The sequence below is a fragment of the Phacochoerus africanus genome, chromosome 11, assembly GCF_016906955.1.
Source record: "Phacochoerus africanus isolate WHEZ1 chromosome 11, ROS_Pafr_v1, whole genome shotgun sequence".
Taxonomy (NCBI): Eukaryota; Metazoa; Chordata; class Mammalia; order Artiodactyla; family Suidae; genus Phacochoerus; species Phacochoerus africanus.
Window position 1 is genome coordinate 89,822,073 of NC_062554.1, and position 19,663 is coordinate 89,841,735.

Below are 19,663 nucleotides of genomic sequence, written 5' to 3' on the forward strand. Positions count from 1 at the left end.
CTCAAGACCCCATTTAATGTCTCAGAGGCCTGTCCTATTTCATATATCCAAAGTTGAAATCCTGGTCTCTTCACCAACACCTGCTGTGTTAGTTGTCCTGTCACACACCCTCCCATTCTTCCAGTTGCTTGGGCCCAAATCTTTCTGACCAGGTCCAGCTCCTAACCACTTTGCAAAATGATGCCACACTCTAAAATGCAAAGCATGACTGGCACTTAGGGTTTGATGGATAATTCGAGAAATGAGTATTATAGTACTGATTGTGGTTTTCTTTGTAACACGTTTCGGTGTACAGTGCAATCTTATTTATCCCACCTACCCACTGACTCCCATTTCTTAGGGTGTTGTGCTCAGCTAGCTGTCTTAGCCATAAGAACACATTAGTCTCCCAGCAGACAAAGATCATCTAGCCCTTGAGGCTCCTCTTGTAGATGTTTCCAGTTGTTGTAAGTACATCTGGATATTTCTACCTTCTAGAAAACTTCACACTGCGTCCACTGCATGGCTGTGGGATACCAGACAGCTGCTCTCTTAGCTGTGCCTGCTCTGATGACATATTACAGAAGTTAGGTTCTTCCCCTTTGGCCCCCAGTGCTTCTTGATTAGCTTTTCATCAGTATCTTTTTACTTGAGGTAACCCAGATGCCTTTGAGGCCATCCTTTCTTACAGAGATTTAGGTAACTCATCTGTGCCAGGATTTCTAAAAGTTCCCAGCCAGGTTTCTGTCTCCATGTCTACAAGCTGCACCTATTCAGCCCCATGCCAGCCCATGTACAGACAGGCTAGGCTCCTCATGCCCTCATGAGTTGTATTACATTCTCTTTCCACTGAAGGATTTAAGATATGGGACCCTGTGCCTTAACCACAAGGCCTTCCAATATCTTGTCGGCTCTGCCCACCTTGAGGTCCATGCTCCTGATGGGCTGCTCACCCTGCTCTGTGTAATGAAGAGCACTCAGCTGCCCTGCTGAATAGCCATCTGCCAGGCCTGTCTGCCTGCTCCAGCCTGATGCTCTGGGAATGAAGATTTCTCCATACTAACCTGAACTGTGTATGAGCCACCCCCTCTTAACTGTCCAGCATCTAAGACACTCTTAGTACTAAAAACTGCGTCTATCTTCCCCCCCCCCCCCCGCCTGTTCAGTGATGGAAGCCCAGCTGCTTAACCATTTTGCCCCACTCCCCCTTCTCAACAAGAGGAAGCCTTCTGCTTTGTCTCCTTTACACCATTTGAAAGTTTCTTCCTATTTGCTTTTTAGTTTGACTCCTACAAAGCAAAAACAATTAAAAATAAAAATAAAAATTTCCATTGTGGCTTAGCGCTAATGAACCTGACTAGCATCCTTGAGGATGAGGACCCGGATTCCATCCCTGGCTTCACTCAGTGGGTTAAGGACCCGCCATTGACATGACATGGCTCAGATCCCGAGTTGCTATGGCTGTGGCATAGGCCAGCAGCTGCAGCTCAGGTTTGACTCCCAGCACAGGAACTTCCATGTGCTGCAGGTGCAGCCCTAAAAAAGGAAAAAAAAAAAAAATGGCTACTACAGCCCTTTACCATACCATTGCCCTGGCCATCAACAGCCTGATGGCCCTTTCAAAGCTTTCTTTTTTTTTTTTGGTTTGTTTGTTTGTTTTGTCTTTTTTTTTTTTTTTTTTTTTGCTATTTCTTGGGCCGCTCCCGCGGCATATGGAGGTTCCCAGGCTAGGGGTCCAATCGGAGCCGTAGCCACCAGCCAAGGCCAGAGCCACAGCTACGTGGGATCCGAGCCGAGTCTGCAACCTACACCACAGCTCATGGCAATGCCGATCGTTAACCCACTGAGCAAGGGCAGGGATCGAACCCGCAACTTCATGGTTCCTAGTCAGATTTGTTAACCACTGCACCACGACGGGAACTCCCAAAGCTTTCTGAACATCTTTCACTGCTTCTCCAATATCTTCGCATGATAACAATAACCATAGTCATCACTAACATCTGTTGAGTGTTTATCATGCTCTAGGTATTGTCTTCTTAGCCATTTATATACATAATCTCCCTTAATCCTCATATAATCCAATAAGGTGGGTAGTAGTATTATTCCTCCCCCCTTTTTATTAGGTGAGGGAATGAAACATGCCTAAAGCTGGTCTCTGAATGCTCCCAGTCTGGCTCCAGAGCCAGCCGTCCTATGCACCACCTCTACCTCTCAGTGGTGGTCAGTAAATATTTGTTGCATAAATGGGAGAGAGGAAGGGCGAGCAAATAGACAAAATAACAACTGAACGAGGAGTCCCTTACTTCCCTTAGCATGGGCATTCTCCATCTGTACTATATCACAGTCAAGAAATTGCAGCCCACATCGAAAGCAAAAATGGCATCACCTTTTACTAACTATTAAAGTAGTCAAGTCCTCATTTTTATATTCTAGCATACTGCAGCCGTGCTAAAATACAGAAGAATACTTGCCATATTTATAATTCCTTTGGGGGAAGGGAATGTATTTTTAATAAACATGCTTTAAAACATATTCAAAATATGTATGCTTATGAATTTTAAGGAAAATTACACAGAGTAAACAGCTTCCTAATAATAATTTGCATTTTGCAGAGCTTTGCATTTGTCAATGTGCATTCATATTCAATGAACACATTTAATTCCATCAGCATTCTTCTTCTGGTAGATTTGTATTTCTTGGGGAAGCTATCACACTGAAGCCATCAGTTGGAATATTTATTACTATGAACCCAGGATATGCTGGTCGAACCGAGTTACCGGAAAATCTCAAAGCTCTTTTCAGGCAAGTGTTACGCTTGGTGGTTTAGCATCTGGAGCGCTCATGCCACCTAACGTTGCTGGTTTGCACTGTTAAATGATTTGTTTTTCCTTGAGAATTTCTGTGGAAAATCCCCTATTATTTCTTGGGGATCCCTTTATAGAGGGGATTTTCACCATGACAAATTTACTCTTTTGAAATACGGAACCGGGACTCAAAATCATTGCTTAAAAGTTACATGGCACATTTAAACATTTAATACTAGCTATCCTTTTATGATACTTTTAGTATAAATATAATTTTCACAAGTTATGGAATATTTGGAATATACAGAAATGAAAGAGAAAAATTACAGCTTTACCACCCAGAAATAATGACGGTTATATTTTTTTTCTAGTCTCTTATTTTATGAGGTTAAGATATCAGGTTAGGCAAGATTTTCATTTAGTTCTCATTTAATGTGTTGACACAAGGAGTTTGTCATATTATTGAAAATTCTTTGGAAGTGTTATTTTGTGTCGCTCCCAAGGCTTGTCCATAATTTTCTTAACCATTCCCTCTTGTCTGACACGGAAGGTTTATGTTTTTTCTTTGCAGCTTTTTTTATGATCACAAAATAGCAGGGTGTAAACATCTCTTCACAGGAAGAGTTATCCTTATTTCAGATTATTACCCAGCACAGATTCATCCATGTAGAATTATTCGGTGACTGATAAAAATATTTATCGACCACCTGCTTTCCAAATGTACTCTGCCAGTTTGTACACCTCTTAGCAGTGTGTCGAGAACTCTTGCTTTGGCATCTGGACCAGTTCTGTTTAACTCGGGTTTTACATCAGCTTTGTTTAGGTGTAATTTCGTATAGTAAAATGCACCCACTTCAGTGTGCAATTGGTGAAAATCAACTAGTATGGAGTGTTTCGACATCCTGGAAGTTCTCTTGTGCTTCTTTGAAGTTATGCCCCATATCACTGATGTCCTTTCTGTGATTTGAAGTTGTGTGTCTTTCCTAGATTTCATGTAGATGAAACCCTGCTGCATGTACTCCTTGGTGTTGTCTTCTTTCCTTGAATATTATGTTTTGAAGTTTGACCAAGTTGTCCAGTGTTTCAGTAGCGTGTTCCTTTGTGTTTCTGATGAATATTCTGTTGGAGAGACATCCTATAATTTGTTTACCCCTTCACTAGTTGAGGCACATTGTTTCCAGTTTGGGGCTATTAAAAATAAAGCTGCTGTGAACATTCTGTACAGTCTTCCTGTGAATGTGTATCTTTTCTTTCGGGGAACTATCTGTGAATGGAATTGCTAAGTCACATGGTACATGGACGTTTGACCTGATTAGAATCTGACAGTCTGGTTTCAAAGATGATTGTACCATTTTATACCATCACCATCAATGCATGACATTTTCAGCTGCCCTACATTCGTGTCAAAACTTGGTATTGTCAGTCTTTTTAGTTTAAGCCAATTTAATAGATACATAGTAGTATGTCATAGTGGGTCTGGCTTGCATTGCCGCCATGGCTAAGAATGCTGAACATCTTTGCACGTAACTTGGTGGCCATTCCCATACCATTTTTTGTGAAGTGCTGTATTCTGCGTATAGCTCCTTGGTAAATACACATATGGTAAATACTTTTCACTCAGTTTGTGGCTTGCCTTTTCATTTTCTTATTGGCAGCCAGCAAAGATAGACGTTTTAATTCAGTGAACTATGATTTATCAGTTTGTTTTATGGTTTTAAAAATAGCTTAGTTGGAGTTCCCATTGTGGCCCAGAGGAAACGAATCCGACTAGGAACCATGACAATGTGGGTTTGATCCCTGGCCTTGCTCAGTGGGTTAAGGATCCGGTGTTGCCATGACCTGTGGTGTAGGTCACAGACGCGGCTCGGATCTGGTGTTGCTGTGGCTGTGGTGTCGGCCTGCAGCTACAGCTCTCATTAGACCCCTGGCCTGGGAACCTCCATATATGGCCCCAAAAAGACCAAAAAAAAAAAAAGAAAAAGCTTGGTTAAGAACATTTGACTAGCCCCAGGTTGCAAAAATTTTCAACTGTGTTTTCTTGTAGAATATTTAAAAGTAGTTTCCCTTGGGGGTTCCCTACTACTTTTGTTATTTTCCTTAGATAAACCTTTCTCGATACTATTGTATATGTATCATTGAATTTAATATGCTACCATTTTGTTAAGAATTTAAATATCTCTGCCATGAAAGGTATTGGTCTGTAGTACCCTCTCTTACCATAATCTTCCGGTTTAGGTGTTGGGGGAATGCTGACCCCATGAATGACTTGGCATCTGTTCTCTTCTCTATTTTCTTCAGGCTTTGTATGATTTGCCCTTAGCTATTTGATAGAATTAATCAGCGAAGCCATTCACTCATTCGGGCTTAGGTTTTTCTTTGAGGGAATCTTTCGAGTGATCAATTTCTTTAATAGATACAGAGTTATTCGGATTTTTTTCCTTGAATTAGTTCTGGTGATTTGCATCTTTTAAGGAATATTCTCCCTGTTATCTAGATGGTTGAATTTTTTGGCATTAATTTGGAATTTGGCATTAATTTGTTCATAATATTCCCAATCTCGGGTGATGTCCTAATATCCTGTCAGATAAGGGTAATTTGTGTCTTCTCACCCCATGTTTCCTTGATGAGTGAGAAGCTTATTAGCTTTATTTTTAAAGAGTTCTTTAGTGTTTGTAATGGGTGTCTTTATTTAGTCAACCTACAAAATAACATGCTACCTCTATATAATGTCAGAACCACTGTATTTTCTGTTTCAGTTCTTGTAAAGCTTGAAATTTGTCCATCCATCTAGATATTTAAGTGTATTTCACTTGTATTTTCACTTAATGCTAGAATAATCGACTATGAGGGAAAAGAGTTCTGTTTAAATACTCATTTAAAGTTCCCTCAAAATAAGCCCTTAACAGATGAAGTATATTTAAAAAGCCATCCTGTATAGTATGAACCCAACATAGTGTCCATGAAGATGCAGGTTTGATCCCTGGCCTCACTCAGTGGGTTAATGATCCAGTGTTGCCACAAGTTTCAGTGTAAGTCATAGATGCAGCTTGAATCTGGCATTGCTGTGGCATAGGCCAGCAACTCCAGATCCAATTTGATCCCTAGCCCAGGAACTTGCAGATGCTGCAGGTGCCACCTTAAAAAGAAAAAAATAAAAATAAAGTAGTAGCCATGAGTGGAGGCAGCCTGCCTGAGCCATGAGAGTATCATGTCTCCACCACTTTTTACCATATGGCCTTGGCCCTGTGCCTATTACTCAGAAGTAACATATAGACAAGAAGAGTAGCCCCCTCGAAGAGTTGAGAGAAATGAGAGGGGGCATGACAAGTGTTTAGCATCCCCTATGGCATGGGGAGTACTTATTGAATACTAGTTGTCAGTGTTAGTGTAAGTAGCAGTTAAGTACATTTGCTAGCCTTTTCCCTCCCCGATCTACTTAAAAAAAACTGGGGAAAAAATGTGGGGCTCCTTTAGGTAGAAGTAGTCAATAATGCGCATCCAAAGACTCAGGAATATTTAGGGTGAAAAATGAGAGATGTATACAGTAGACTGTAGTTATTTTATTTTATTTTTATTTTATTGTCTTTTTTAGGGCCACACCCACACCTGCGGGATATGGAGGTTCCAAGGCTAGGGGTCTAATCAGAGCTGTTGCTGCCAGCCTACACCAGAGCCACAGCAACGCCAGATCCGAGCGGCATCTGTGACCTACACCACAGCTCACGGCAATGCCAGATCCTTAACCCACTGAGCAAGGCCAGGGATCCTACCCACAACCTCATGGTTCCTAGTCGGATTAATTTCCACTGTTCCAAGACAGGAACTCTTGTGGCTATATTTATAAAAAAAAGATGGGTAGGTATTACTGGATATGCTTTAAAGTATACGCTTTTTTTTTTTTTTTCTTACAGTACAACTTTTTACTAAGTCAACAGCTGGCTAGACACCATTCCAATCACAAAATAGAACATTAGCCACAGCTCAGAAGCCTGCCTGATTATTATATTACCTCCAAGATAATCACTTTTTTGACCTTCAGCACCATAAATTAGTTTTGCTGCTGCTGAGCTTTTTTGGTCAGACTTTCTTCACTTTCTGTTACTTACTGTCTTTGAAGTTCATCTATACTGTTGAGTATGTGGCAGTGGTTAATTTGTCTTCATTTCACACCCCAAAAGAGAAAATGTTTTTGTATAGCCCACAAGCTACCAACAGTGTGTGTGTTTGTATGTGCATATATTATATATACATACATACATATATGTATAAGTGCATATTTTAATGGTTGAAAAAATGTTTTTTCTTTTAATATAACTATTTTAAAAAAATTTTTATCTGTAAGTTTTGTTGAGGTGTATTTGATTTATAAGGTTTGGTAATTTCTGCTGTACAACCAAGCGATTTAGTCATACCAATATGCATATCAATTTCCTTTCATATTCTTTTCCTACCTAGATTATCACAGAATAGTGGGTAGAATTCCCTACGCTATATAGCAGGTCCTTGTTGGTCAGTCATTCCACCTACCTCAGGGTGCATATGCCAATCCCAAACCCCCAGTCCATTCCTCCTACCCCCCAACCTATCCTTTTTGGTAACTATAAATTTTTCAAAGTCTGTGAGTCTATTGCTGCTTTAAAAAGTCTAAAATAACAGGCTTATTTACTTATGGACTCTGGCTCCTTCTTTGCAGTGGACTTCAGTTGAGTGGGATTTCTTCCTTTCAAATATTGCTCTTCACAGCGATTGTCTCATGAGGATGTCTTAGAAGCCCCTCTCCAAAAGAACGGGAATTTGAAAGTTAGGTTTTCATAAATTTTCATCTTAAAATTCTATCCAAGCTGGCCACAGGCAGAGTTGGAAATGGCTTGTATGCCCTTGAAAGAGCTGATGGTTAACTAATCATGGATTCTGTGAGATGGTCGTAAAGCACAGGTACAAATAAAAAGCTAAATTATTAGACTTTTGATTAAATAAAATCCATTAAAGACAAAGGTGATAAACATTCAAACACATTACTTCCTAATTAGTTTATCTTATTAAGACTCAGGCTGTTAGGGTACTTGAGTCTGTTGTGTCTTGTGGTAGGATGTCACCTCACATCTCTTGCCAGCTCCACAGTTAATGATACCACGTTAGCAGATTGAAATCAGCCATGGTGGAAATATTGATTCCATGGAAATCAGCAAATGCTGTTTTTTGGAGAACCCAGTTGTTAACTGTTGACCAGCACAGCACTAGCCACAGATAAAGGCTGGTCCCAAGCACAAAACATCACTCGTCTTCCTGCAGTGACAACTTAGGATGAAAGTTTACCAAATATACCCACAAAGTTCCCTTAAACTCCTACACCTTTGCTTCTACCATTTTCAGATTTTTCCACTTTTTTCTCTGTATCCAGTAACTCATGGGCATTTTCTAGCTGAAGTGAAGCATCTTATTGGCTGTGACTGACAGAGGTCACTGAGACCTGCTTGGGAATGGTTAGAATGTTGGTATAAATGAATCAGCTGATTTCAGCACTTCGCACTTGTTATTTTATCACTTTGGAGGGGGGGGGGGCTTTTGTCTTTTCAGTGCCACACCCACGGCATATGGAGGTTCCCAGGCTAGGGGTCTAATCAGAGCTATAGCTGCCAGACTATGCCAGAGCCACAGCAACGCGGGATCCAAGCCGCGTCTGTGACCTACACCACAGCTCATGGCAATACCGGATCCTTAACCTACTGAGTGAGGCCGGGAATCAAACCCACAACCTCATGGGTCCTAGTCAGATTCGTTTCTGCTGTGCCACGACGGGAACTCCTTATCACATCTTAAAACTAAATTTTGTGGGAGTTCCCGTCGTGGTGCAGCAGAAATGAACCCGAGTAGTATCTTTGAGGATGTGGGTTTAATCCCTGGCCTCACTCAGTGGGTCAAGGATCTGGCATTGCCGTGAGCTGTGGTGTAGCTTGCAGATGCAGCTCAGATCTGGTGTTGCTATGGCTGTGGTGCAGGCTGGCAGCTACATCTCCAATTCAACTCCTAGCCTGGGCACTTCTGTATGCCACAGGTGTGGCCCTAAAAAAAAATAATAATAATGATAATAATAACATAAAACTAAATTTTGCATTTACTTTGTAGACCCTGTGCCATGGTGGCCCCTGACATTGAGCTAATCTGCGAAATCATGTTAGTTGCTGAAGGTTTTGTGGATGCACGCTCATTAGCCCACAAGTTTATTACACTGTACACCCTCTGCAGGGAGCTCCTGTCCAAGCAGGTAAAGGGTATTTTGTTTTTACACCCTGTTAAAACAGCTTATGACATATGGATGCTGAGTAATTTATCGCTCATATTACATTTAGACATTTAGGAGTAATTTTATATTTTCCATAAAATTTTGAAACTATATTTTATAATTCTTAATTTTTTTTTGTCTTTTTTTTTTTTTTTTCTATTTCTTGGGCCGCTCCCGCGGCATATGGAGGTTCCCAGGCCAGGGGTCCAATCGGAGCTGTAGCTGCCGGCCTATGCCAGAGCCACAGCAGCGCGGGATCCGAGCCGTGTCTGCGACCTACACTACAGCTCACGGCAACGTCAGATCCTTAACCCACTGAGCAAGGGCAGGGACCGAACCCGCAACCTCATGGTTCCCATTCGGATTCATTAACCACTGCACCACGATGGGAACTCCTTAATTTTTTTTTTGAAATGAAAAACTTGAGACATTTTAAGTTGAATGTTTTATTTGTCATTTGGAGCTCTCTGGTGACCTAGCAGTTAAGGATCCAGAGTTGTCACTGCAGTGGCTTTGGTTACTATTGTGGCGCAGGTTTGATCCCTGGTCCACGAATTTACATATGCTATGGGTGCCACCCCCCCAAAAAAAGAATGTTTTATTTGTACTTAATACAGTTTTTATGAATGGGCTACATGATTTTCTTTAAACTTTATTAATGCTGTAATCAGACATGAGTTTTATGATGCTTCCCCTTCTTGGTGAGAATATTATTTATCAGGGAAAGATGACAGGACTGTCAGACAAAGATGATTTTTCTGAAGAACCCTGAAGAAATGTTAAATTAAAATTTTTTTCATTTTGTTAGTAATTCCTTATTTGAAGGTAGACTTGGCTTTTTGTTTGTTTTTATTTTTGCTCTGCAATTTTCTAGTTTCTGAACTAGTACATTAAAGTACAGCTTAATATGTACTTTACTCTTCAGTCACTAGCTTCTTACTATTTCTTTGAAGCTGCTGATGGACCACAAAAAGGACATCTGTATCAGCATCACTATTTTTACATGTAGCTTTGTGGTCACCTTCAACTTCAGTGTTTTGGTGACTTCTTACTAATTCTTAGTGACATTATTCTGCAGTTGTTCCTGGAGGAAAGTAGTAAAACACCACAGCTACAGTCACATGAATACCTATGCCTGCCAGGTGTACTCATTTTAAATTAACCGTGGTTGGGGCGAAATTTGGAATCTTAGAGGCAAATTCTTGTTGTCATTTACAACTATAAATTTACATTCAGGGGTAAAACATACCAAATTTAATAATATGGAAAAACCTTTATGACAATGTTATATGCCAAAAAACCCAACTCACCAAACTGTAGATGTAATCTATGATTTGCATGTGTTTTATTATTTTATATTATACTATGTGTTTTACATATTTGTGAAGTGACTATAAAATAAATACATTGCAGTTTTTAGCATTTGTTCTGGGTAATGAGATTGTATTTTTAATTTTTCTCCTCATGCTTGTTTATGATATCCTTTTTATTTTTTTCAATGAGCCGATTTTAATCTTGTAATGGGAAAAGGAAGAAACAGGTGCTATTGAACCCAGAATACATGGAGATGAAACCATGTTCCATTCCCAGTACTGATAGTTAAACATCTAGTGAGCATTTACTGTATTCGAGTAATATGTTGATTGCTGCTGCTGATGAAAGGGGTAAACACTCAGAACAAATGAGAACAAATGAGACAAACACTCATATTTCTGACTTCAAAGAACTTATTTAGGAGATTGAGTTTCATGAAATAAAAATTAGAAGAAAATGGAGGATGAAAAGATTACCATAGTTGCAAAGAAGGAAGGAACCAGTATTTATTGATCAGAGACCACGTGGTAGCTTTTTAATCCCGACAAAAGCACTATGAAATTGGTGTTACTAGTTCCATTTTACGAATAAGGAATTTGAATGAATAACTTATCCAAAGTTCACAACTAATAAGTGGTGGGAGCAAGATTTGAGTTCAGTCCTTTTGAATCTTTTCTAGGACACCCATAGTCAATTACAGAGGAAGGTGTTGGGAGCAAGGGCAGAACAAGTGAGGGAAGAGTTGCAAACTCAGAGAAATACCAGGGATGAGATGAGGGAAAACATTTTGTCCAGGACAGAAAAGCTGAGTTAGGAACACAGTCCACTGATAGTTTTCTAAGCTGTAGGAATGGATTTGAGAAGAACCTGTGGACATTTTTGACCAAAGAAATAACATAGCAAAAATGGTGAAGATTATTTTAAAAGTTGTTTGCAATGTTTAAATGTTTAGGAGTGTCACCCAGTCTTCTTCTTAAATCTGTCCTGAATTTCTTTATATTCACTCCTTTATTTTTTATTTTTTTATTTTTTTTAAATTTAAGGATAGTTGTTTCACAATGTTGTATTCGTTTCTAGTATATAGCAAAGAGATTCAGATATGTGTGTATAACTGAATAAGTTATATATGTATAATCTTTTTCATTTTTTTCATTATAGATCATTACAGAATATTGAATATTGTTCCCTGTGCTATATAATAGGATCTTGTTGTTTATCTCTAAACATTAGCATCTGCTAATCTCAAACTTCTAATTTATCCCTCTCTGCCCCTTTCCCATTTTGTAACCATAAGTTTATTTTGTGTCTGAGTCTATTTCTCTTCTGCAAACAAGTTTGTGTCGTATTTTAGATTCCACATACAAGCGATATCATCATGATATTTTTCTTTGACTTAGTACAATAATCTCTGGGTCCATCCATGTTGCTGCAAATGGCATTATTTCATTCTTTTTATGGCTGAGTAATACATTAAATGTATGTGCCACATTTTCTTTGTCTAGTCCTCCGTTGATGGACATTCAGGTTGCTCCCATGTGTTGGCTATTGTAAATAGTGTTGCAGTGAACATTGGGGTGCAGTATCTTTTCATTCATTCTCTCCTTTAATATTGTTACTGGATACTTACCCCCTTCCCAATCTTCCTGGCCTCCTTCTCTCCTCAAGTCCTAGTGTATTTCTCTCTCGGTGGCTTTCAAATGATTTGTACCAGGACCTTAGTAAAATATATTTTCTGTTGAGACTCAATATACACATACATGCATGCACCCACACACAAAAGCACAATTGAAACAAAAATCTTCACCACACACTTCTCACCCTTAGTATTTGCGGTGCACTCTGGTATTTTCCAGTCTATTCTGTCTGTTTTAGTACCAGCCAAAATGATGGTTAAGACTTACTAAATTGAGCTTATTATCTACTAATAGGCATGTTTATACATGTATGTGTCGCTTCCTTGCTCACAAAACATTAACTCATTTTGCTCCAACAGCCTTGTAAAGAGTGTGGATACTTTTATCTGCCTTTTTATAGGTCATACCAGTAAAGCCTGGAGAGATTAAGTGACTTTCCCACAGGCTCAGCTGGTGGCATTTGAGAGAAGGGTTGTTACCATGTGGACTTAGATAAAAGGCAAAGGAGAGAAGGTTGGTTACATATCATCTATCGGTTAATACAGTGTGTCTCTCCTGAGCCTCCCTCCCCTGTGCACCGCCCTGTGCTAGGACCCAGAAGGCAGAAGTCAATCAACATGGGGTCTGTCCTCCAGGAGCTTGGAGCCTAGGAGGAGAATCTTCTGTGGAGATAATGTAGACATCTCTAAGAGATACTGGTTTATCATTGAACATTAATAATGCAGTTTTGACTGTATTAAGTGCCACCATTAGGGCTGGGCCATCTGATTGATTAAGAGAGCATGAGGAAATTCTGTGATCCAGGGATGGAAGCAGGTGGAGAACTGGGCCACCAGTGCACCACAAGAGTGTGCTTGTGAATGGGGGTGAAAACATGGAGGTGACTGAACCCCTGAGTTGGCAGGTTTATTGAGAGACCGAGCAAGGAAGGCAGACAGGGCTTAGAGCGAACACGCAACTCAGTGCTATGGAAAGAAGAGATATTTCTGCCAGAAAAAGAGAGTCAGGCAAAAGAAGCAGGACACTGAAGGGACATGGCTTTGACAGTTTCAAAGCTGGAGGGAAAATATTACTTTACATCATCAAGACACGTATTTATCCAAACTCTTGTCTTTAGCTTTCAGCTTTTACTTCTGGAAAGAGAATCTGCTTCCTTCATAAGACTTTTGAGAAAATATACCTGTGTTTTGATTTTAGGATCATTATGACTGGGGACTTCGCGCTGTTAAATCTGTCTTGGTTGTAGCTGGCTCCCTGAAACGTGGAGATAAAAGTAGACCTGAAGAACAGGTACTGCGACACTAATATGATTCTGTTGAGTGAATAGCTTAAGGGCTTCCTACAGGTAAAAGTATACATCTGAATGGTGGGTCATACATAGCGTGACTTTTAATATGTGTAACGTGTATTCTTTACATGGGATTTTTTGAGGACTGGCACTTTTTTCGTTATAAAAGACCACAAGTATTCTTGAGTAAAAGGATATGAATATGTAAGAAAAAAACAATTTTATAAGTAGCACTTGAGAAGTATCAGCCATAAAAAGTACTTTGGCAGTCATAAATAATGCAGTAATCACTGTTGGATTTTCTCTGAGGAACCTTTAGAAAATCTTATTGAGTTAGGATATTCATCCTGAAAAAGCCAGTGAAGACATAATCTAATGAAGAAAATATGTCCATTTCTTAAGATGATCTTGAAGGAAGCAACAGGAAGGATGCTCGCCTAATACCAGTGAAATACTGTTGTTTAGAGCTACCAAGGGAACATTCCACTATCCTTCCCAGGGAAAAGCAATAACGCCCACATCATGCATTTTTCTTTATTAAATAAGTAGTGAGAGTAATGGATATAGAGCCTATGTCTACGTGCTCTATGGCTTGAGAATTTGAAAACAGGTCTATTCCTGTGAGTTTCTCTTTGTGTTAAAGAATATTTATCAAGTGGTTCTCTTCTCTTCCGGCCTTTCTCGCTCTTCCTCTCAGTCACCGGGCATGACTGGGTCAACATTTTTATGCATCTATTTATTCCCCTGCTAGACTGTTGTTGTTGAAATGCCTCTTTCTGTAAAAGTCATCCTGATGTTCAACTTAGTGCTATTAAAATCTAAGGCCCTCTTTGGTTTTCAGCCAATAGAGAACAAAAACCCAAAGTAAAAATGATAGAGTTTATCCTTCTGAGGTTCTCAGAGTATTTGAAACAAAATGATCTTATAGGCCTGGTTAATTTACATTGTGGGGTTTGGGATTGTGGAGAGAAGAGCCTCAGACTCTTTCTCAAGATCAAAGCATCAGTTCAGAAGGAACAGGACCTCCTCACTGGCTTTGGTCTGAGGCTGTCTGTGGTACCACCACCTTCTCCTGTTCTGATAAATGACCTTGCAAGCAGTTTGCCTCCCTACAGATAGAGTGTCATTCTCATAGAGAACAGTATCAAACTCATGGTTTAGGTCAGAGAATTAAAAATAATATCTTGAGTTGTTTAGGTGTTTGTTAGACCTTGTAGTGGCTTTTTTATGAAATGTTTTCTCCTTTCTAGGTACTAATGAGAGCCTTAAGGGACTTCAATATGCCTAAAATCGTGACTGATGACATCCCTGTGTTTTTGGGCCTCGTCAGTGACCTGTTTCCAGCCCTGGATGTGCCCCGCAGGAGAGCACCCCACTTTGAACAAATGGTCAGGCAGTCCACCATGGAGCTGCGCCTGCAGCCTGAGGAAAACTTCATCCTTAAAGTAAATGGAGGATTTGCCTGTCGCGGCCGCCAGAGGGATGTGCAGTGCCAGGGACTGTGCTTTAGTGCCCGTCACCCAAAACGTTAACATACATGTTACGTTGACCTTACAATGATCTTAATACATACTGCAAACCATTCTCCTGCAGCAGCCTTTACTAATGTAAAGGTGAACGTGGTCCCATTCTGTGAGAAGGTGAAAACACAGCTATGCTGAAGTCACTGTTTTCAGCGTAAGCAGACTCTTCATCAGTTTACAAAACATTTTGGTTCCACACATCAATTTCACTCCCTTCTCTTGCGTCTTAGAGAAAACTGGAAGTCAAGTCATTAGCACGTGCTTGTGATGGGGCACAAATGTCTGCGTGTATGACATCATCAGACGTAGGAGAGACTCGTGCATGTGCATGCTCATTGGGGGTGTGGAGAATACATGGATGTGCAAATCCATACAGAGTCTGTTTGAGATATTTCACAGGATGTAAGTCATGGTTCAGCTGCAGAGGAGGTTGGCCATGTCCTGTTTTTTTTTTTTTCACTTTGTGAAGAGTCACTGACCTTGTAACTGACCCCTGAAGTACTTCTGTACTTCACTTCTGCCTGTGTCACTGATTCACCGAGTAATGGTTTTTCTTCATTCTCACCCCATGTTCTACTGGGAGATGGAGAAGAAACTATACTTTGTGCCATCTATTTTAACTTTCCCAGAATATGGGAGAATGGGAGCTGGCTTGAGTCGTAAGGAAAGAACTAGGCAAAAAAGGGTAGATTTTTTTAAAAAAAAACAGACTCAGTAGATGAAACCAGTATCTGGCTCTTTTGTCTCTGCAGGTTGTCCAGCTTGAGGAGCTGTTGGCCGTGCGACATTCCGTCTTTGTCATTGGAAATGCAGGCACAGGAAAGAGTAAGGTACTGTCACTTCCTGTCGGGGAATGAACAAAATTTGGAGGGAGGGTGGGGAGAGGCTACTTTCAGTTCTGTTGGAGAGTTCCATTTCGGTGAAGTTGCTCATACTTTGGGGTTAGAATCTGAGAGTGTAATACTGCTCTTCGATCAGTTAACACCCTCCTCCCTTATACTGGGGACAGGGAGAGAGGAAACTATGGAACACTGCACTCAAATAAGAAAAGTAAGCCAAGGAATTCCCGTCATGGCACAGCAGAAAAAAATCTGACTAGGAACCATGGGGGTGCGGGTTCGATCCCTGGCCTTGCTCAGTGGGTTAAGGATCCTGCATTGCATGAGCTGTGGTGCAGGCCAGCAGATATAGCTCCTATTCAACTCCTAGTCTGGGAACCTCCACATGCAGAGAGTGCAGCCCTTACAAAAAAAAAAGGCAAAAAATAATAAATAAATTTTTAAGAAAAGTAAGCTGAGAGAAGATGAGATTTTCCACATGAGATAGTTAACCTTTAGATGTTTGCCAGCCTATTCTGTGCATCTTTCCAGAATTCTTTTCTCCAAAGTAAACATCCTGAGAGACTCTGGAATAAGATACCGAGCTAAGAGGTCTGGCTTGGCTCTACTCACATCGGCAAAACTTTTTTCTTAAAATCTCCAAGTTATCCTAGATTCTCCTTCCCAAATCATTAAGAAAAACCCAAATATTTTTCTTCATCACTCTCCCAGAAGTACATTTCTCTACAGGGCCAAAACAAAACTTGGAAAGAAAGGGAGGCAGTGAAAACCACATTTTTTTCAGTACCTATTATGTGCTGTGCTAGGTGCATTATGTGTGATTTACTCTGCACAGCGATGATAGGCTATGGGTATTATTATCCCCATTTTTAGTTCACTGCTTGGTTTTGTTTGGTCTTACCGACAGTCCTGGCAACATACTTATTTTCCTGCTTGGCAGACAGTATATGCAGAACTGCATGCATTTTAATTTAGGGTGCTTGCGTCTAAACATATTTAGTAACCAATGACTAAAAATAAGCAGAATGGGCACATAAGACTTTAGAGCATGGGTGTATGTAAAACTTGCCAGTGTTTAGGTCAGAACCCAAAGTGGAGCACTTGTAGAGGGAGGCCCGAGATAGGGCCTTTTCTACTGAAAAATGTAATAATTGAAATATTAAAGTAGATAACTGATGGACCTGTAATTATTTTGTTAGAGTAAGTTTCAGATGTGGGCCATGGTGCAAGGAAGGATAAAATTAAATTCTATAATTTTCAGTAGATTAATGGTTTCTAAAAATAGAAGCTTAATATTCCTAAGACATTCAATTTCTTTCATCTAGTCTTCACTGATTCTATTCTATTCAACCTTTACTTAAGCGGACATAACCAGAGCACCAAAGCTCAGGGCCACGTTATTTAGCAACTCATTATTCTAAAATATTTGTCAATTGTTTATCAGTCCTGTAACCCCCTATGAGGAGATCAGAATGATAATATCTAAAATAAAGCCATGGCTTTTCAGAGCAAGCCAAAAGGATAGTTGGCACGGATAATTGGGTCAAGGTGTCAATTAATTAAAGAGCACCTACCCCTGTGAATTCTTATCCTCCAGGCTTCTTTTCCTCAGTTGTCTGGATCAGGGTTTGTCACTTTCAGCACTATTGACATCTGGACCATGTAGCTCTTTGTTGTGGGGGCCGCCCTGTCATTGCAGGATGTTGAGCAGCATCCCTGGCCTCTACCCACAAGATGCACAGTATCATGTCCTCCTCCTCCCCCAAGTCGAGATGACCTGATGAGAACTATTACTCAAGGTTGCTAGATCCCAAAGCACATCTAGACCAACATCCCTGGGACCTTGTTAGAATTCAAATCATCAGTCCTGCCCTAAACCTATCCTATTAGAAACTCTGGGATTGGGTCCATTCATCTGTTTTAACACGCTCTCAGTGATGTGGGTGCAGGCTAAATCACACAAGCAGAGCGGATTTTAATAACATGAGCAAGAAAGCTTATTGACATACAGCCCATATAGTTACACATCTCAAATGAGTTAAAAATCTCAAATGATAGTGACTTTCTCTAGTCTACATTGTTGAAAGAATCAGGTGAAATGATCCTCAGGATTGTAGGATTATGTTTTTCAAGATGGAAGTGAGAATGTGCACATGCAACTTTTTCCCATTCTCTAAATATGCACAGAATATCTTAGAAGGTATCATGCATAAGGAAAACCCTTCAGAAATCGTTGACTTTCAGTTTGGCTTACACTGGTATTAATTTTCTTAGCATTTTTTCTTCTTTTTTTTCCCCCCTAGATTTTGAGAACACTGAACCGAACATATGTTAACATGAAACAAAAACCCGTTTGGAATGATTTAAACCCCAAAGCTGTGACAACAGATGAACTCTTTGGTTTCATACATCATGCTACCAGAGAATGGAAAGATGGCAAGTAGTATTTCCCCTTTTGAAGTGCTAAAAATTTCTTTTTTTTTTAATCCAGAAAATCATTTCTCAGTTCAAGCCAATTTTAGTCATGGTTGTAGATTTAATGTTTATGTGTTGGCATTATTGGAAATATGGCAGCTCACAACAGCATTTATAACCTATAAATTAAAACTAGATTTGAATAAGTGGTCGATTAGCATTCAGTAGGTTCACGCTCAGAGCTGTGTATTTTATCCCCCATCAGTCACAACCAGGCTCCCTGTAAACCAGGAGAGAAGTCAACACACATGCCTCAGGGAACATTTATGAAGTACTTGCTACAAGTTACTGACTGATGCTATTCTAGGTGCCAGGGACAAAAGCCAGGGGGCATGTTTCTTGCCCTACAGCTTTTTTCAGACAAGCAGATTCCTTTGTTAAAATCGGTTTCAACATTCTCATTTCAGTAAATGCGCTCACACTGGCATCATCTTGAGTTCTTTCCCACATTCGCACCACACATTCCCCTTCACAGCAAATCCTCTAGACTTTCCTTTTAATATATGTATTGTATTTCAACCTTTGACCCCTTCTCTGCAACTCCCACAGTTGTCCAAGCCACCAGCACCTCTTACCTGTCTGTACTTGGAGTGTAGCCCCCTCATGGGCCTCCACATAGTTCATTTTCCACACAGCGGACAGGGGGCACTCTTCAAAATGTTGGTTCTCTGCAATTTCCCGTGTGTTTCATCTCCATTAGAATCCAGACTTTCTCCAAGACCTACAAGGTTTTATGTGATCTCTGTCCTCATTTCCTGTGCTCTGCCCTTCTCTTCCTATAATCCACACACTTAGGCCTCCCTGCTCTTCCCTGAACACGCCCGGCATCTTCCCGTCATGGTTCTTTGCACTTGGTATTTCCACTACCTGCAGCAGTGGAGGTATCTTCTTGGCTTGCTCCCTTATGTTACAGGAATGTCTGGTCAAATATCATATCAGAGAAGACTTCTCTGATGATCCTGTCAGAGGAGCAGACCGCATCATTCTCTGTCCTCATATCATGTACACACTGCTTCTTTAATTTGTGGGACAATCAAAATTTACTCTCTTAGGCTTGCTATCTTATTTTTTCAAAAGGACTGTGGCAGGAAGGGAGTAATATCCATTCATGCCGAAAATCTATGGAAGCCTTTCAAATCATTGACCATTAGTAAAGGTTACTGGATTTTTTTCTGAATTTTGGTGGCAGGTTCTACTATAGACTGTCATTTATCTTTGCATAAAATTATTCACAGAGGAAACAAAACCTTCCACATACATACATCAAGACAGTGTTTTTTCACCAAAATATTATAGGCTTGAGTTTTGAACAGTCAACAATTATTAAATGTGCCATGTGGGGTGGTTGGAAAGTTTGGGCTTAATAGATACAAACTATTGCCTTTGAAATGGATTAGCAATGAGATCCTGCTGTGTAGCACTGGGAACTATGTCTAGTCACTTATGATGGAGCAGGATAATGTGAGAAAATAGAATGTGTACATGTATGTGTAAAAAAAAAGAGAGAGAATAAAGGCTTCAGAG

General features: G+C 40.1%; 1 protein-coding gene across 3 annotated transcripts in view; it reads left to right on the forward strand.

The window, feature by feature from the left end:
- Positions 1-19,663, forward strand: part of DNAH11 (dynein axonemal heavy chain 11) — a 344,143-nt gene that overhangs the window by 145,798 nt on the left and 178,682 nt on the right. For 2 of the 3 annotated variants that reach the window (XM_047753939.1, XM_047753940.1), the window contains 6 exons: positions 2,665-2,781; positions 8,910-9,048; positions 13,212-13,304; positions 14,553-14,747; positions 15,578-15,655; positions 17,968-18,100. In XM_047753939.1, coding sequence (XP_047609895.1) covers positions 2,665-2,781; positions 8,910-9,048; positions 13,212-13,304; positions 14,553-14,747; positions 15,578-15,655; positions 17,968-18,100 — 755 coding nt within the window. Of the gene's footprint in view, positions 1-2,664; positions 2,782-8,909; positions 9,049-13,211; positions 13,305-14,552; positions 14,748-15,577; positions 15,656-17,967; positions 18,101-19,663 lie in introns of those variants that run through there. The other variant, XM_047753941.1, reaches the window with a different exon arrangement.